Raw genomic sequence first — 18,518 nt, 5'->3', positions numbered from 1 at the left:
ACGGCTGTACTCTAGGGTCCCCGTCCACCCCTGGAGGGATTTATTCCAAGATCACCCATGGGTGCCTCAAACTATATCCATTTTTTTTCCTCCTGTGAATACATACCTATTCTACAATTTAATTCTTAGATTGGATGCAACAGTAGATTAGGATATCGTGACAGTCTGCTATAATCAATTATTCTTGTGCTTTGGGAGCATTGTGAAGTCAAAGAAGGATCAGGAAACAAGCACTGCACACTCAGTCAGGACAGCCGTGTGTGGCTTTCAGGCAGTAGCAGGTACGGGGTGGACACGCTGGAGAGAAGGCGATTCGTGTCCTAGTAGGATGGAGTGGGGTCGATCCAGTTTCAAGCATATAGGTGGTTTGTTTCTGGAATTGCCAGTTGATATGTTTAGACTTTAGTTGACCCCAGGTTCCTGGAAGTACAGAAAGCAAAACGTGAAGGGTGAAGAGACACAGTAGTACGCTCCCGCGCAGGCGTGTGTGTAGCTAGATACTTCCACAGGAGTGCTGGAAGGGCAGGAAGATAATCACTGGTGTCAAGAATTGGATTGAAGCCAGGCCTGGCGGCTCACACCTGTAATCCTAGCTATTCAGGAAGGCGAGATCTGAAGATTGTGGTTCAAAGCTAGGCTGGGCAGAAAAGTCTGTGAGACTCTTTATCTCCAATGAACCAGCAAAGAGCTGGAAATAGAGGTATCGCTCAAATGATGCCAGCCTTGAGCGAAAAATGCAAGAGTGTGAGGCCTTGAGTTTAAGTGCTAATACTGGCAAAGAAAAATAAAAATGGATTGTAGAGAAATAGTACCAGTGGTCAGGCAGACATCCATCCTGAGCGCAGGACAGAGCCCCACAACGAGGCCAGCCCAAGCCAAGGTGGATGCAGGAGATAGGAGCTGGAATCTTCCTTCTGTTAGTCTCTGTTTTTTGTTGTTGTTGTTGTTTTTCTTTTTTAAGTTCCAGTTTTCAGTGAGATGGGTCTCGTTTTTGGTGGTTGTTTAGCAAGCACTTGTTCTGCCATGGTGAGGTTAGACGCCCCTCTCGTTCCTTTGTGCTGGGTTTTTCCAGGTCAGCAATTGGCATCTCCGCATGGTGTTGAGGCTGTGGGGACAGAGAGCAGGCGTCCATCTCCAGGTCCTGCCTGGCGATGCTGCCGCTCCTCAATGCTGAGGAGCAGGAGTCTTTCCATGTCTCTTCTTTCGTGACCCTCCTCAGCGAGATGCTGACTGAGAGGGAATGTGAATGCGTGCATTCCAGTGTGGGTAAAGGTGAGGACCTCCAAGAATTTCAAGAGACTTTCTATCCAGGATTAAAGTTCCAAGTTTTTTTTTTCTTTTTATCTTTTTGTTGTTATAAAACTGGGACTTGAACTGTGTGCCTGATATTTTGCTCATTGGCTAGCGCTCTGCCAACAGAGCCATGCCTCCAACCCCCTAAGTTTTCAAGTTTGAAGGCACAGATTCTGGGCTGAAAACAATGCTGACCATTAAGAAAGTGAATGAAAGCTGAGCGCCAGTGGCTCACGCCTGTCATCCTTGCTACTCAGGAGGCTGAGATCTGAGGATCGCGGTTCAAAGCCAACCCGGTCAGGAAAGTCTGTGAGACTCTTATTTCCAAAAAAACCACTAGAAAACCAGAAGTGACGCTGTGGCTCAAGCAGTAGAGCGCTCACCTTGAGCTAAAGAGCTCAGAGAGAGCACCCAGGCCCATAATTCAAGCCCCACGACCGACCTAAAAAAAAGGCAAATGAGCATTATCTCAGCAAAGATGAGCTTAGTCTGTTTGAGAAAATCGGTTTATTCATTCACCCAAGTATTAGAATTTGCCATCAGTCGGCTAGGCTGTGGGCATTTGTGGAGTGCATAATAAATACCAGATGACAAGTTGGGAAGGCGAAGGGCAATCTTTTTTACTCAAGGCTTACACTCCGCCGCTTGAGTTACACCTCCCCTTCTGGCTTCCTTGCTAGTTAATTGGAGGTAAGAATCTCAGATTTGTCTGCCAGGGCTGACTGCAAACCTTAATCTTCAGATCTCAGCCTCCTGAGTAGCGAGGATGACAGGCTTGAGCCACTGGGCCCTCCACTTTCTACATTTAGTTCATGATGTATGTCTAAATACAGCTGCAGTTATATTTTAGATCCTGTTGTTCACATTTTTTCAAAACCTCTTCCTGGCCAAATCTTCCAAGTAGCCACACTGGGGAATATCTTAATATATACTGTGTTCAAGTATGTGTCAAGTTTCTTGAAATAAATATATAAAAGATGAATGGTTTTTCATTATGTAGTATCAGGTAGCCAACCCCCCCCAATACTTTATGGTATTCTTATTCGGATTTTCAATTTATCATAGGGAAACTGCTAGGATGATTGAAAATAACCACTGTACATCCTTATGTATTTATAGTAGCTGACTTTGATAAATGCCTTAAAAAAAAAAAAGCTTAGCTTGGCCCTGATAGCTCATACCTGTAATCCTAGCTACTCAGGAGGCTGAGATCTGGCAAGAAAGTTGATGAGATAGACTTTTATTTCCAAGTAAATACTAAGAAGTTTAGGGACACCCTGGCCTTGAGTTCAAGCCCAAATACCAACATAGAAATAAATAGGTAGGCAGATAAGTAGGTAGGTAGACAGACAGATAGACAGATAGATAGATAGATAGATAGATAGATAGATAGATAGATAGATAGATAGATAGATAGATAGAAGAGCAAGCCTAGTCTGGACAAAGTACTGGATTTGGTCCCAGAACCACAAAAACCACAAGAAGAGACAGACAGAGAGATCAAACACAATTAAAGGATCAGAAGGTTTGCATCAAATTTTAAACAGCAAAGGACTGTTATTAATCTTTCTAACATCATACCGTTCAATATGGCACAGTAGGACTCAAAATGTGTTTGTTCCTCCACTGATTATTTTTTCCTACCTGTTTTCTCTTTTCTTGCTTCTACACAGACCCCAGCACTACTCACCAGTGCTGACTGCTTTCTTCTTCCTGCCCCTAGATCTGTCCCCTGGGCCCTGGGTTTGTCCCCGTTCTGAACATTCACCACGTTCCTCATCTTGCCGTGGAAACTGGCTGCTGCCAGTTTTCAAGCCAGATGTGGGAAGAAACAGACTATGTCTGGCTTTCCAGCCTGGGAAAATAACTGCCCCGCCGTCCCTATGAGAATAACTCGTTTTTCCCCTGAAAAACAAAAGGAGAAGGGAAAACTCTGACCTGTGTTTTGATTCCAGGAACCTCTCAAAATACCGCCCGCATGTTATTTCCGCTGGCCCAGGTGACCGCGGCTATTTTGACTCTTCTGTGCTGGCAAGCGAGCTCTTGTTTTCCAATCCTAACTTGCTGAACTGTCTGTGGATTTTCTGGGCTTTTCTTTAGGGGATGCAAGTGAGGGTAGAAACAAAATTTCTTTTGTTTTTCTTGGAAATGAGATTTCTTTTTGTTTCTACAACCCCAAGGTAGAAGCTGTTAAACAACCAACAGGGCTGGGAGTCTCCGGCCCAGAGCAGTGGAAAGATGGTGGGAAATCCCCCGGCCCGAGTTAAGTTCCCAAGATTCGAAAGCGGACTTAAGTTTGCTTTTCTTCCAATGCCTAAATTACAGTTGTTTAGTTTTAAAATAGTACGATTTTCTGTTTGCTCATCTTTCTTTTAGTAGACAAATTAACAGTTAAATATGTATTCGCATATCCTGTCCTGTATAATCTTCGTTCATCGGGGCCTTAGTAGCTTTTTATTTGCTTTTGTATTGAGGCATCTATTGTTACTATACTGTTGAGCATAGTTCTGTGTCTCACAGACATTCCTGCCTGTAATCCTCAGATCTCAGCCTCCTGAGTAGCTAGGATTTACTGGCGTGAGCCACTGGCTCCCAGCTTGTATTACACATTTTCTTTTATTTTTTTATTGTGAAAATACTGTACAGAGGGGTTACAATTACATGGGCAAGATAATGAGTACATTTCTTTTTTTTGGGGGGTCTGGTCGTGGCGCCTGAACTCTGGGCCTGGGCGCTTGTCCCTCAGCTCTTCAGCTCAAGGCTAGCGCTCTACCACTTGAGCCACAGCGCCACTTCCGGCTTTTTTCTTTTTGCTTATGTGGTGCTGAGGAATCGAACCCAGGGCCTTGAGCATGCAAGGCAAGCGCTCTACCACTGAGCCACCTTCCCAGCCCATGAGTACATTTCTTTTTTTTTTTTTGTCTTTTCTTTTTTGGTACTGGGGATCGAACCCAGGACGTTGCGCTTGCTAGGCAAGCGCTTTGCCACTGAGCTACATCCCAGCCCATGAGTACATTTCTTTTTTTTTTTTTGTCTTTTCTTTTTTGGTACTGGGGATCGAACCCAGGACGTTGCGCTTGCTAGGCAAGCGCTTTGCCACTGAGCTACATCCCAGCCCATGAGTACATTTCTTATCAAGCATTGTAGCCTCCTCCTTTGTTTCCCCTTCCCATCCCATCCTCCCACCCAATCCTCCACCCCCACCCCCTCTACTCCCCTCCCACACCAAAGTTGTAATTTTCGACATAACGACTTGTACATCTCATTCTTGCAATGGGTCCACCTGTATCCCTATTTAAACGATTTGTTTTTCCCCTTCCCCTCCACAAATTATACCGACATCAGATACAGTGAAAGCAGGGGTTATACTGTGGGGGAGGTGTATTCCACATTTTCAATTTGGATTCAGTGGATTCAGACCCCTAGTTTCTAACATACCCGGTGATTCTGATGCCCTCATCCTTCTGCATCAGAATTGTAGCATTTGTCAGCATTGCCTAAGGATTAAAGTTTCTAAGATGTCTTTTCATTCTATTGAGAGTCATAACAAATACAATACATTCTCCTTGAAGCACAGTAAACATGATGTGCAGAAATTGAGGGTCTTCGGTAGCTGATGAAATTAGCTCAGGAAATTGCCACAGGTAGGCACTGAGGGCTCACCCCTGTAATATCCTGTCTACTCAGGAGAGTGAGATTTGAGGATCACAATTTGAAGCTAGCCCAGGCAGGAAAAGTCTGTGAGACTCTGTTTCCAATTAAGAGCCAGAAATGGAGCTGTGGCTCAAGTGGTAGTGTGCTATCCTTGAGCAAGAAAGCTCAGGGATAGTGTTCAGGCCCTTAGTTCAAGCACTAGGACTAGTATAAAAAAAAAAAAAAAAGATGCCGGGTGCTGGTGGCTCACGCCTTTAATCCTAGCTACTCAGGATGCTGAGATGTGAGGATCACGATTCAAAGCCAGCCCTGGCAGGAAAGTCCGTGAGATTATTATCTCTAGTAAATCACCAGAAAACCAAAGTGGAGTTGTGGTTCAAGCGGTAGAGCCACTAGCCTTGAGCTGAAGAGCTGAAGTACAGCACCCAGGCCCAGAGTTCAAGCCCCATGACCGACAAAAAAAAAACGAAGGAAAGCAAAGCTGTAACTTGCAGCTACCATTGCTGTTTCTCATTTGTATCCATTCATCTTTGTAAAATATTCTTCCATGGAAAAGGTGTGTTCAGAAGCGAGAAGACAATTGGGTTAGTGTTGATTGTGATTATAATGAATATTCCTTATAGACTTCGATTTGCTAAGTTGAACATAGGTTTATTTAAAATGATTCTCTTTACAGAGAAAAAAAATACACTAAATGAAGCAACTCATCAGACACAATGGTAATCAATAGAACCAGAGTGACCCTGACCTGTTTATGTTTCATTGTGGACATAAAGTAAGACTTTCATCATAGAAAGTAGAAAATTCCATGCACAGATACAGGCCATCTTCAGAAGAAAGACTCACCACCTCCAGACAAGGGTTGTTTTGTTACATATCAGAACACAGCAAGTTAGGGGTTGCAGAATCAGGGAACTCACTGTAGTCACTACGCCACATTGTTCTTCACTGATAACACAGAGTAAGATTGAATCCTAAGGCTTACGTCATGCACTGTTTCACAGGAATTAGTTTGACTGTTGGAAAGGTGTTACTTAGGCTCTCCAGCCTGAGGGACATGACTACCCGGCATCATGGTTGTCAATGGGAAAAGCTATACATTTGGCAAAGGCTCCTTTGGGCCTATTTATTTTTTATGTGTCTCATCAAATCTACTGCTCTTCACTGAAAACTTGCTCATGAGAAGGCCTTCCTTAACAATGCTTACTAGCTATCTTAAGTAAATTTTAGTTAAAAGTTTGTGTCAACCTGGGGACTAGTGGCTCACATCTGTAATCCTAGCTACTCAGAAGGCTAAGATCTGAGGCTTGAGGTTCAAAGCCAAGCCAAGCAGAGAAGTCTGTGAAACTCTTATCTTGATTTAACCAGCGAAAGGTCAGAAGAGAAGCTGTGACTCAAGTGGTAGAGTATCGGTCTTGAGCTAAGGGACAATGCTCAGGCCCTGAGTTCAAACTTCAGTACACACACACACACACACACGTTTGCTTTAGTAGCCTATTAGGCCTTTAATAGATGTTAATTATACTCTAAATGTCTTCTGAATTAAGAAACAGGAAATGATTTTACATGTACAAGCAAACCCTTTTTCTTGGAAAAAGCAGTTAAGTCAAACCCACAAAAACAAGGAGCAGAATGGCCTATTTCATTGCTGGTAGCATAGAATAGCCATAAATCATGTGTCTTTTGTGGTTTTTTTCTATCAGGCATTTACTCAGAAATGTGAAGTTAGAGCACATCTAGGCACAGTGAGGGCTTTCTGCAAGAGCTGGCTGCGTAGCCACATTAACGCGGGGGAAAATGGTCTAGATAACAAAATCATTTTTTTGTGCGGGCCAAAGATGCCTCTCCTGGTAGAATTGTAGAGCACCTTCCTTTTCAGTAGCCTCAAAACTGAAGACCGCGACTCCTGAGTGAGAGGGAGATTCTAGGTCTTTAGAGCTCTTTGACAGGAACCAGTTACGCTCTGTGTACTCATTGCTATTTAGGCAATGGCTGTGTGGTTGTTATTTGAGCTGGGGGTCACAGTTGTCCAGGCTCGACTCATATATCCACCTTCTAGTGGTCTCGCTTCCCGAATAGCTAGGGCTGCAGGCATCTAGTAGTCGTGTTTTAATAGGCATGGTCGGCATTCTGCTTTTATAGGGTGAACTAGTTTGAAACTTTAAAGTGTCTTGGTTTAACAAAAGCAAGCGATGTGAAGTAACAGACAGTGACAGTTCGACTTCCCTATCGCAGATCCTGTGAAGCCGCTGGGCAGCTCTGCTCAGGCGCCTGCTGATTCACCTTTCGCTATAAACACAGCACCGCCTTCCGCCCAGGTGGATCTGTCCTCTGCTGCTCTACCTCCCTCCTACCAGCTGATCAGCCTCCCGCCACACCCCGAGACCCTTGGCACCCAGGATGATCCTCAAGACTACCTCTTGCTGATCAACTGTCAAAGCAAGAAGCCTGAACCCATCAGGTAAGTGGGCGTAGGCCTCTGTGTGCGCGGGTGGGTGGGTGTGCGTGCTCATTTGGGGCTATGTGAACATATCTACATCTTAAAATCCGTAAAACTTTAATTTCTTTTAAACCTTGAAGTCTTAAAAGAAACCGTATGTGTAAGCCTATTTTGTAGATTTCTTTCAAGTTTCTATATATATTCTCTCGTAATGACTGATATTCAGGAGACTGTTTTTGAAGAAACAGTCTTGGCCGTCTGTAGCAGAGAACTCTTTCTGGAAATCTGGCTATTGTTTGACAGGTCTTATGACAGACTCACAGTGTTACTTGCTTAACAGATTGCACTCATTTATAAATGGTGACCTTGCTCCATTTCTTGTGTGATTGTAAACCAGCCAAGGGTCATCTTTTGTTTCTGAAGAAGGAGAGGAATACTTCCTGCTAGAAGATTTTGAAAGCAAAACGAATCCATTGCAGTGAGTGTGTTGTAGTTTGGGATTGGTGTGAATAACGAATCATGCAGGTAAAATCCCACTATGGCAAAGTCTTTGCAATCTGTGAATTGGGTTTTAATGAAATTTGATGAAAGCTCTGGGACCTAATAAGGAAGCAGTGCTTACCCCCAAGCCTTGACTTCACAGATTTTTTTTTAAAGTAAGATTACAGTACCCCAGAAGTGTCATAAAGCCTTTCCAAAACTTATTTGTGATTTTTCTACTCTCCTAAGCTTTATGGTATTTTAATTTAATCATCCTTGGCCTTTGGTATTGAGTAGTTGGAAGCCTTAACATTATAGAGGAGCAGGAAAATAACACTCAACAGGCCAGTCAGTCTGTACAACTGACAGCAATGTGACCATTGGTGATGCTGTCATCAACTTACATACTGATTTGTATGAGTTAGATATGAAAATGTGTGTGTGTGTGAGCATGTGTTTGTGCCAGGAGTAGGGCTTGAACTCTCGCTTAGTTTTTCTGCTCAAGGCTGGCACTCTGAACACTTGAGCCACACCTCCACTTCTGTCTTTTTGATGGTTAATTTTGGATAAGAGGCTCTCAGGTTTGTCTACCTGGGCTGGCTTCGAACCTCGATCCTCAGATCTCAGCCTTCTGAATCACTGTAGAGTTATAGGTGTGAGTCACTCCAGCTTTAGGTGTGAGAAAGGTTTGACACAAGGTTATAAGATTATACAGAACTTTCCTTTTCATGTAAAACATGATTGTTACTTGAGCTAAAATCACAGCGCTTGTTAAAAGATACTCTGTAGAATTGGCTAAGATCTACAAAATAATCCATATGAACCATTCTCCCAAGATGATAGACACACTCAGAAACATTCTAACTAAGGTCTTCTATGTATTTGTTGTAATGGGATTTTACTTGTAACAGCAAGAAAATTTTATAAATCAACACTAGTTAATAATGTCAAATTCTAACTTGATTGTGCCTGTTTGCTGTGGAGTATTTGAAATTATACACTTGAAATTTTTTTTTATCCCTGCGCTACTAACTAAAATTTGAGTTTATGAAGATCCACTGTGACTTTCTAATGTCATTCCTTAAAAGCCAACAGCTGAAAACCACAGGGCATTTTCCTTTTCTGTTAATGTCTTTCATGGGTTTTTTCTGTTAATGTCTTTCATGGGTTTTGGTAGCATCGTGCATCTCTGTTGCGGTGGAAGTCACGCTCTGTGGGGTTGCCCAGAGACACTGTGCCGTGTGTATTTTACAAAAATAAAGATTCTATAACGATGATGTATGAAGTACTCACATGTGCCTCCTGTTAGGCTAGAGGTTCTGCAGGTGCAGAGTGGTGGTGTAAGGTGCATTGTCCTTACATCCAGTGTCCTTTGGAGTTTGCTGTGAGGCTTGTTGGGAAGGAAAGAATGTGAGCCCACGTTACTTATCGATGAAGGTGTTGGGTGAGAGTAGCCTCAAAAACCCCTGGTGCATTTGACAAGACGCTGCAGAGAGGTGCTTCACCAGGAAGTGTCCAAACTCTTGGTTTGGATCAGATGCCTTTGATAGCATGCTGTAAAACAGATTCCTTCACACTTCTTTCCGCTTTGTCATCGTATTGGAAATCACCTGATCGTTTTCCTTCCTTGGTACAGAACTGTCAGCTAGTCAGAGCAAGAAGCCTTGCTGATTACCAATTATGCTGACAGTCTGTCTTTTGGTCATTATTTAGTTCTGCTGTTTCTTTGCCTTTTTGACCTAATTCTTCTCCTCAGCTCCCGATACCCTATTTACAACATGTCTGTTCTTTCGGTGAGACACGTTATTGAGTTTTTAAATTTGGACTATTGAGCTCTTTTATTTGCAGAGTTTGATGTTATTGAATTCTCTTTCATTCCTACATTGCCTTATTTCTCTCAGCTGTTTGAATAATCTTGTTGGGTTTTTCTTTTTTTCGTTTGTTTGCATTCTCCTTGAACTTGTTCAGGTGTCTTAAAATAAACATCATTTACTTTTCTCATTGACCATTCCTATCACTAATTCATTGAATCTGTTGTTTGAACTTCCTTCCTTCTCTCTGTCACTTAAGTCCTTCATTGTACAGTTGTTTGCTTTTGAGGGAAACTTGTTGCCTTGGTTACTCAAGAATTAAGTGATTTTTTTTTTTTCCCCGCATTGAGATTTACACATCTGGGGCCAAGTTACAGTGCAGATAGCAATCTCTCGTGTCCTTTGAGTTGCTGGTGTCTTGCAGATTACTTAATACTGGGTAGTGACTGGGTTGGTTATCAGATTGTCTCAGTGTTCAGGATTGTTTGCATACCTCTTCTCCACTCAGCTGTCTGAATTGGCAGCCTCTGCCTGGCCTTCCCAGGCCTCCGCTGGGGAGACCGGCAGCCACCAGGCCTGCGCGTCCGCTGCGGGCCCTGCCAAAAATCCCGAACCTCTGGCATCTCGCAAGATAATGTTGCTTCCCACGGTTTGAGATCGTCTGTGGGCTCCTGTCAGACACCTGCCTCTTCTTAGCCATCTAATGTGACCGGCTTATTCCTGGATTCCATGCACAATGTCCCGTGAGCCCTTGGAGCCACAGTGACCCCTTACTGCCCTCCCCCTGCGCCCCCCCCCCCAGAGTCGCTCAGTCCTGACACCATGCTTGCTCTCCAGGATCTGTGGAGCCTCACAGTGTCGCCTCTCACAGCTGCGTATTCCCCGCCTCACACATTCCATCCCGGAGTGAAGGCCAGTGTGCTGTGTGGGCTTTTCCCGAAGCTAGAGTTAGCAGGCAACACGGATTCCACCATCGGGTTCCACGCAGTGTCCCCTCCTGCTGTTGGAGAGCCGCGCGGAAGCCTTCGTGAAGCGCCTTGGGGCCGTGCTTCTGCCCGGATGGTCTTCCTGCCATTTCTCTGCCTTCCTGCTACCTCCTTCCTGGTTTCTGCTCCAGTTCTCGCTTTCTCTCTTCAGAATCAAATCTCTTCTCTGGCGCCAGATTCTTTTCATTCACCAAGTGAGAATGGCAGCGGCTTCTCATCCATCCTCTCGTCCTCCTCCCGCACCCAGTCTCAGGACGAAGAACGGATGTTATACGCTGCCTGGGCGCCTGAGGGGTCCCACCGAGGGGCAGTGTGTTTTCAAGCTGGGAACACAGAGCTTCTTGGAGGATGAGACCTGAACACCAGCTAGCTGGCCTTAGAGAAGGAGAAGATCACCAGTCACGTGTGCCAAAACTTGAGAAAGGATGAGCGAGAATGCGTGTGGCGGGAGGGAGAAAAAGAGGAGCGTCTGCTTGGGGAAAGGGTGCAATGCGCAGGCGGGACATTCGAATCGGAGCAGGGTGTTAGCAGCCTGGATTCTGCGTAGCATCGTTGGTGGCCTCGCCATTCTTGCAGCTGGTAGGTTTTTTTCTGAGCAGATGAATAATGTCAGAACTATATTGTGAAGATCTTGGTCTTAAATCGGTATGGCTGTGGGTAGACCGGTGGAGGGAGAAAAGTCCAGTTAGGAGAGCTTAATACTGCAGTCCCCAGAGGTGAGGACCTGAACGTGGGGGGTGACTAGAACAAAGGGTAAATACGAGGTCGGGGAGAAGGCGGTGGGCTGTGTGCTGAAATGATGGTGCAGTCAAGAGAATCGAGCCGATTGGATTTTGAGTCTAGCAAAGATGGAGTTTCTTTCAGTGCATGTCAGGAAAGAATCAATTTGAGAAGTGAATTTAATTTAGTTAGGAACACATGAGCGAGGTCATTCAGGGATTATCAAGAGGAAATAATCAGGCTCACGAGTTTAGCATTCCCCCAAAAGCGAAGGTACAAGAAAGGAAAATTCCAGAATTGCATGTGTCGTAAATCATTGAGGACTAAACTTTGAGGAGGTCACTAGTGGCCTGTAATCTAGATACTTGGGAGGCTGAGATTTAAGGATCATGGTTTGAAGCCAGCTCAGGCAGGAAAGCCCAGGAGACTCTGATCTCCAATTAACTACTCCTCCCCAAAATAAGACCAGAAGTGGGGCTGTGACTCAGGTAGTAGAGCACTACCCTTCAGCTTAGCAACAGCACCCAGGCCCTGCGCCCCCCCCCCAAAAAAAAAAAAAAAACAACTCACTTTGGTGGTCATTCCTAGGTAAAAAGACAGAGGGCAGAAGCCAGTCACTGAACCGAGGAAGTGAGTAATCTGAAGAACACTGGGGCAGGGAGAGGGGCCTTGCACAGTGCCTACAGGTGCCGCTCAGGTGTGTTGTTTATCATTGAGGAAGTGAGGACAGCGGTGCTGTTAGCATTTCCTCCTGGCTTAGAGAGAAATTCTGTGGATAACTTCCTAATACAAGAGGCAGAGGCTGTACCCCCAAAGCAAGGTGGCCTCAAATGAGTTTTCTTTCGGTTGTTGGAGCTGGGTAACGAACTCTACGCCGTATGTGCCATGGATCTCTTCCTAGTGTTGGCTCAGTGTTTTTTAACAGAAGCTTACTGGAAGGGCAGGCCCAGGAGACAGGTTGTTAGCCGCCTTCTTCTAGGTCTGGGTTAGGAGGAACAAGTTTGCCACAGGCTTGAAGAGCAGTGAACCCACTTTCTAAGCCGGCGCCAGCTTTTGCGTGTTCTTTCCTAGGAAGTACTTTTGTGTGTGTACCTTCTCCATTTTCCTTCCGAGACTTTTGTCACGTCTAATGGTAGTGCTTCAGGGATTGTGGTTTTTAGGTGTGGATTTCTTAGGTAGAATTGGGGGTGCGGGCAGAACAGGAATCACGGAGAATGCTTCTGGTAGTTTCGTGGTGGTGGTGGTTTTGTTGTCGGGTGTATAATCCTAAAAAATAAAAACTGAAGACCATTTGTGCTTTAAATCTTATGGATCATACACACAAAGAAATCTAATGGCAAAAAAAAAAAACCCCACCTGTATTTTGATGGCTTCACTATGAATGTATTTGCCAAAACTCTAGTCTTATGTCTTGACCCTATTTTCTTCTGTCATCAACCATGTTTGTTTAGAGCCCACGCTGATTCGGCAAAAACCACTTCCTCTGAAACGGACTGCAACGACAATGTCCCCGCTCCCAAAAGCACCGCCTCCTCCCACGGCAATGTCCCCGCTCCCAAAAGCACCGCCTCCTCCCACGGCAAACACGGCATGAACGGCTTCTTCCAGCAGCAGCCGATGTATGACTCCCCACCCGCGCGGGCCACGTCCGTCTCTGTCGACTCCAGCCTTTATAACCTGCCCCGGAGTTATTCCCACGATGTGTTGCCAAAGGAATCTCCATCGAGTACTGAAGCAGACGGAGAACTCTATGTTTTCAATACCCCATCTGGGACGTCCAGTTTAGAGACTCAGCTGAGACACGTGTCTATCAGTTACGACATTCCTCCAACACCTGGTAATACGTACCAGATTCCACGGACCTTTCCCGATGGCACCTTGGGACAGACGTCCAAGCTAGATGGTATTCCAGACATCCCTCCACCTCGGCCGCCCAAGCCACACCCGAGTCTTGACCGCTCTCCCGTGGACACCTGTAGCATCCAGCGCGCGGCCTCAGACACTGACAGCAGTTACTGCATCCCCACTGCAGGAATGCCGCCGTCACGCAGTAACACCGTCTCCACCGTGGATTTGAACAAGTTGCGCAAAGGTCAGCTCTGGCCAGCATCTTCTCTTAGGAGAGGCTGATGGCAAAAGTGTTCTTCTGAATGGTTGCTCCTCTCAGTATGGAGCGACGGTCACCACTTCCCTCTTCTTCTCCAGCTCTGTGGTCCTGTCCCCACCCAGCCACCCACCTATTGGAGACCCAGCCCATTCCTGGAGGAATGTGCATGCTTGTTCTGTTGGAAGGGAGGAACTGAGAGTTTCTCATTCTGAAGGAGAATGGCCTTAGTGAAGAGAGAGAGAGAGAGAGAGAGTGTGTGTGTGTGTGTGTCTCCCTCCATCCGCCCGCCCCTCCCCCCTCCCTCCCTCTCAGCTTTTGCTTCCTAGGTAAGAGGCTGTTTGTTCAGACAGAGAAATTATAAAAATAGAGCAACCCCCAGTTTCTCCCAGTCCAGCCCCTTCAGATATGTGTGCTGTTATACCAACTTCCATGTCACATGTGTTGGGTGCTGTTGTCTTCCTTCCTATATAAGTAATTTAAAATTTTTAATTGTTATATTTTGTGCTGGTTCTGGGGCTTGATTGAGCTCAGGACCAGAGCATTCTCCCTTAGCTTTTTCACTCTACCATTGGAAACACAGTTCTGCTTCTAGATTTTAGCTGGTTAACTGGAGATGAAAGTTGCACCGACTTAACTACCTGGGCTGATTTTGAACTGTGATCCTCAGACCTCACTTCTGAGTAACTAGGATTACAGGCGTGAACCACTGGTACCCGGCTCATCCTTTTTTAGATTGCCACGGTACACACACACACACACACACACACACACACACACACACACACACACACACACACACACACACACACACACACACACACACCGCTGCAAAGAGAGAGAGTGGATCATTCCTGTTCACCTTGACAGCTATCAGCTGGGAAGAGATGTTGATTGTTTGTTCTTCTTTCTAGATGCTAGTTCTCAAGACTGCTATGATATTCCACGAACATTTCCAAGCGACAGGTCTAGTTCACTTGAAGGCTTCCATAACCACTTCGTAAGTATAATTGTCCTTGGAATTATCAAGACTATTTGATTGTCCAAATCTTCCTACTGAGTACTTTGAGGCTAACTGATATCCTGGAATGACCTATAATAACAATTTATCTGATTTGGGGAGGGATAGGCGAAGCACAGAAACAATGAGACCAAGGGTAACCAATACTCACTAGACACTATATTGGAAAAGAACTATACAACTTGGAGAGAGGGGAGTCAGGAGGGGGAAAACTGGGGAGAAAATGAGGGAGAGGGCGACACTGTTGACAAAGAAATGTACTCATTACCGGATTTAGGTCACTGTCCCCCCTCTGAACATCACCGTACAATAAAATTTAAAAAACCAAAAAGAATCGCCCCTCCCCTCATTGTGCTTGTGTGTCGGACAGTCATTTCTGCTTATTGAAAAACAAAACGTATGTGTGCTTTAGAAAATCAAAAATGTGTTGGCCGTGGGAAGCATGTCAACTGAGGAACTGGACGAAAACTACGTCCCGATGAACCCCAACTCACCACCGAGACAACATTCCAGTAGCTTTACAGAGTCAATTCAGGAAGCGAATTATGTGCCAATGACTCCGGGAACATTTGATTTCTCTTCCTTTGGAATGCAAGTCCCTCCTCCTGCACATATGGGCTTCAGGTCCAGCCCTAAGACCCCTCCCAGAAGGCCAGTCCCTGTGGCCGACTGTGAGCCGCCCCCGGTGGACAGGAACCTCAAGCCGGACCGAAAAGGTAAGGGGAATTTGGCAGGCACAAGAATCGGGGCAGAGTGCAGAGTTAGGTCTGTAGTTAACTGTTGCTACACAATAAAACTGCTATGGGGCTAGACCTTCCCACACTTTTCACAGTATCTGGGTCATCGACCTCAGCAAAGCCAGTCTGCTATTTATAGATTCGTAGGTTGATGGCCAGGTGAGATTTTGAGCTTCCTGTTTCTAGAGTAGAGGTTACAAGTGAAACTACCCAGAGGCCTTGGCAGGCAGCACGGGAGAGTGAGGAGACTCTGGAACTGCGAACTGCCTTTCCTGTCCTCAATGGAGAGCCTTCGTGCTGCGCCGCTGCAGTCCCTTGTGATTCGTGAGACTTTGGGATTAATTATGGTCTCTCAAGAGAAGGTAGAAATCCAGGTTAAGTATCATTTCTTGACTTTAAGAATTCTTATCAGCTCATTTGTGGATCAAAAAAAAATTACAGCCTAAATCCAACAATTCTGCAAACTAGGGATGGCCCTTAGTTCCTATTTCCTAAAATCTTCTCCAGCGTATTTAGTAACAGCAGATTTAAGATTATTAGTGCACTTGATAGAATTATTTGAGAATAATAAGAATGCCTTATAATCTTCCTATTTCATACATATAACAACTTTCATCCTCTGCTAGGGAATAAATAAATTCTTCTGGTCTCTGCTTTTACACTGGACTTTGTAAGTAATATTAAATTCTAAAATAGAGAAAAAAGTATGGCGTCAGGAGTAAACCTCCTTGCTAGCAAGTAAAAGGCCCTGAGTTTGAACTGCAGTACTGGAAAGAGAGAAAGTGGGGGAGAAAGAAAGAAAAGATAAGAAAGGAACAAGAAGGAAAGGAAAGTGGGTGCTGGTGGCTCACACCTATAATCCTAGCTGCTCAAGAGGATGAGATCTGAGGATTATGGTTTGAAGGCAGCCTGAGCAGGAAAGTCTGTGAGACTGATCTCCAGTTATAACCCACAAAAGGCTGAAAGTGTGGCTCAAGTGGTAGAGTGTCCGTCTTCAGCGAAGAAAAACTAAGGGACCGTACCTAGGGCCCGAGTTCAACCATTAGTACCTGCACACAGAAAGGGAAGGAGACAGAGACAGAGAAAGGAAAAAAGACAAAAAACAAAACCCTAAGTAGCACGTAAGATATCCTGGCTGACATTGGATAATATCTGTTCAGGTTTTGGACGTGTGGGTTGAGGTCACTTAAGCACTGACCACCAGCTGAACTGCAGCATGCTTTCGGGTGACACCAGCCCAGAATGTCCGTACCCTGGGAAGCCGCCGGCCATGTGCAGCTTCTTAATGCACAGCCGTGGTGTACATGTCTCACTAACCCGGGCTTGCATCATGACCCCTGCTGCTAAGTTTGGGTTGTGGACAAGAGAACTTTAGACTCAGACTCAAAAAAAAAAAAAAAAAAGCGTTGGGTTTTTAAGTCAGCAGGGATGCTCTTGAAACAAGACCAGAAGCAGAAATGGAGGCAGTTCTAGGGGATGGGCGCCCCGTCCTGTCCTCTGTGCGCTCTGTCTCTTGGGTGGTCCTTGCCCCTTCTTTGATCTCGCCCTTCCCCCTTCTCTTCTATCTTCTTCTGCTCTGTGTTAAATGAGCCCTACTCTCTGAGGGCTTTGGCGGGCTGCGGGTCTCTGGGACCGGATCCTGCCTCCTGCCTCCTTTATTATGCATCTGTGCAGCCGCTGCATCTGGTTCTAACACCCTATTGATCCTGTGCTCACTTCAGGTGGCTCAGAGGTCACGTGATTGGTCCAGTTTGTCTGTTCACCCAGTCCACATACTAGCTTGTAGGTCAGCCATACACTGGCTACTGTTGGGACAAGTGTCCACAATTGATCCCACAACTGTAAAGATAAGTTATGCGTGACACCAGCGGCCACCCAGGCACAAAGGGCTATGATTAGAGTGACCAAATCTGTTCTTCCCCATGCCTCTTATTCTCTGAAATAAGAAAATCTACTTCTGTCAGATAGAGCGCGATCACTTTCAAGCTTGATAACGCATTCAACATCCAGGACCTTTGTGATTCCTGTTCTTTCGATGGTTCTAAATGCGCAGGCGGCATTCTAGTCTTGTTTCAGCCCTGCTTTAGCAGACAGCTGTTGTGGTGTGGAGAACAAGTGAGGTTTTCAAATGTTTCTGGGTAATAGAAGCTGCAGCGGTCTGCATGCGCTCTGAATACCAACACCTCTTTATACAGTGAGACTATTAGAACAAGTATAAACATTTTTCTGAGACTATCTTGACTACCTGTTGGAATCAGTGGAGGATAATTGTGTGAATTACTTTTCTTTCATCTTCATTTTGGAGATGTCTGCTGGAAAAACTATAAAACTTTTGCTATAAAACTTTGGAAAAGGAAATCATTGAAGCTACATTAAACACGTAGTAATACAAAAAATAAAATTCTCATTTCGTTGAGTGTATCTGAGCAGTCCCTATGGGAATACTCACTAGCTGAGCACCAGTGGCTCACACCTAGAAATCCTAGCTCCTTGGAGGCTGAGATCTGAGGGCTGATGTTCAAAGGGAGCCGGTGCAGATAAAATCAAGACTCTTATCTCCACTTAACCACCCAAAAAGCCACAAGCCTTGAGTGGGAAAGCCAAGAGAGATAAAGGTCCTGAGTTCAAGCCCCAGTACTATCACAAAAGCAAAACAAACCAAACCAACTTAGTATAAGTGGACTTCCGAAAGGATTCCATCTGCCTGGTTGAAACACGACCTCCCCACTACCGTAACCAAATGTGGGCTAAACAGCTTTCACAGTAACATCCAGTTGTCTACCTTTTCCTCTAGAAGGACAAAGCAATACTTTCAGATTGGGCTAGGTGAGCAGTTCCAAACTCAAGGAGGGCAGGTCACCTCCCTGCCGAAGCTCACCGCGTAGGTCTCGCGGAGGAGGGAGAAAAGTAAACCCATGATCATAATTGCCAGGAAGGGGCTGTGGTAGAGGTAAGTGCTTGGCACTGTGCGGGAAGCCCCCCCCTCCCCCGCCCACCTCCCCCCAGCCAGGGTTCAGAGCGTGGATGGCAATTACGTGGTGGTAGGAGGGCAAGAAGTTTCTGGAACTTATCCTTAGAGGAAACCTCATACTAGATCCTTTCACAGAGAGAGAACATAAGGCTGGCTCAGTATTGCCAGTGGGTAGGTGGCCAGAAAGGAGGGAGGAAAATACCGAGAGCATAAAGGAATGCCAGATGCCTTGCGGGTGCCTGGTCTCCCTCACCCGTGTCATGATCCACGCTAATGAGGCCGGCCTTCACTCTGACACGCT

General features: G+C 45.4%; 1 protein-coding gene across 1 annotated transcript in view; it reads left to right on the top strand.

Moving 5' to 3' along the window:
• Window positions 1-18,518, top strand: part of Gab1 (GRB2-associated binding protein 1) — a 37,735-nt gene that overhangs the window by 4,477 nt on the left and 14,740 nt on the right. Inside the window, exons 3-8 of the mRNA XM_013029501.1 lie at window positions 7,183-7,408; window positions 7,785-7,865; window positions 12,836-12,913; window positions 12,953-13,476; window positions 14,403-14,488; window positions 14,922-15,225. Of these exons, the coding sequence (XP_012884955.1) occupies window positions 7,183-7,408; window positions 7,785-7,865; window positions 12,836-12,913; window positions 12,953-13,476; window positions 14,403-14,488; window positions 14,922-15,225 (1,299 nt within the window). The remainder of the gene's footprint in view (window positions 1-7,182; window positions 7,409-7,784; window positions 7,866-12,835; window positions 12,914-12,952; window positions 13,477-14,402; window positions 14,489-14,921; window positions 15,226-18,518) is intronic.

The sequence above is a fragment of the Dipodomys ordii genome, unplaced genomic scaffold (assembly GCF_000151885.1).
Source record: "Dipodomys ordii isolate 6190 unplaced genomic scaffold, Dord_2.0 Scaffold119, whole genome shotgun sequence".
Taxonomy (NCBI): Eukaryota; Metazoa; Chordata; class Mammalia; order Rodentia; family Heteromyidae; genus Dipodomys; species Dipodomys ordii.
Note: the sequence above shows the minus strand (reverse complement) of the source record. Positions and strands in the feature narration are given on the sequence as shown.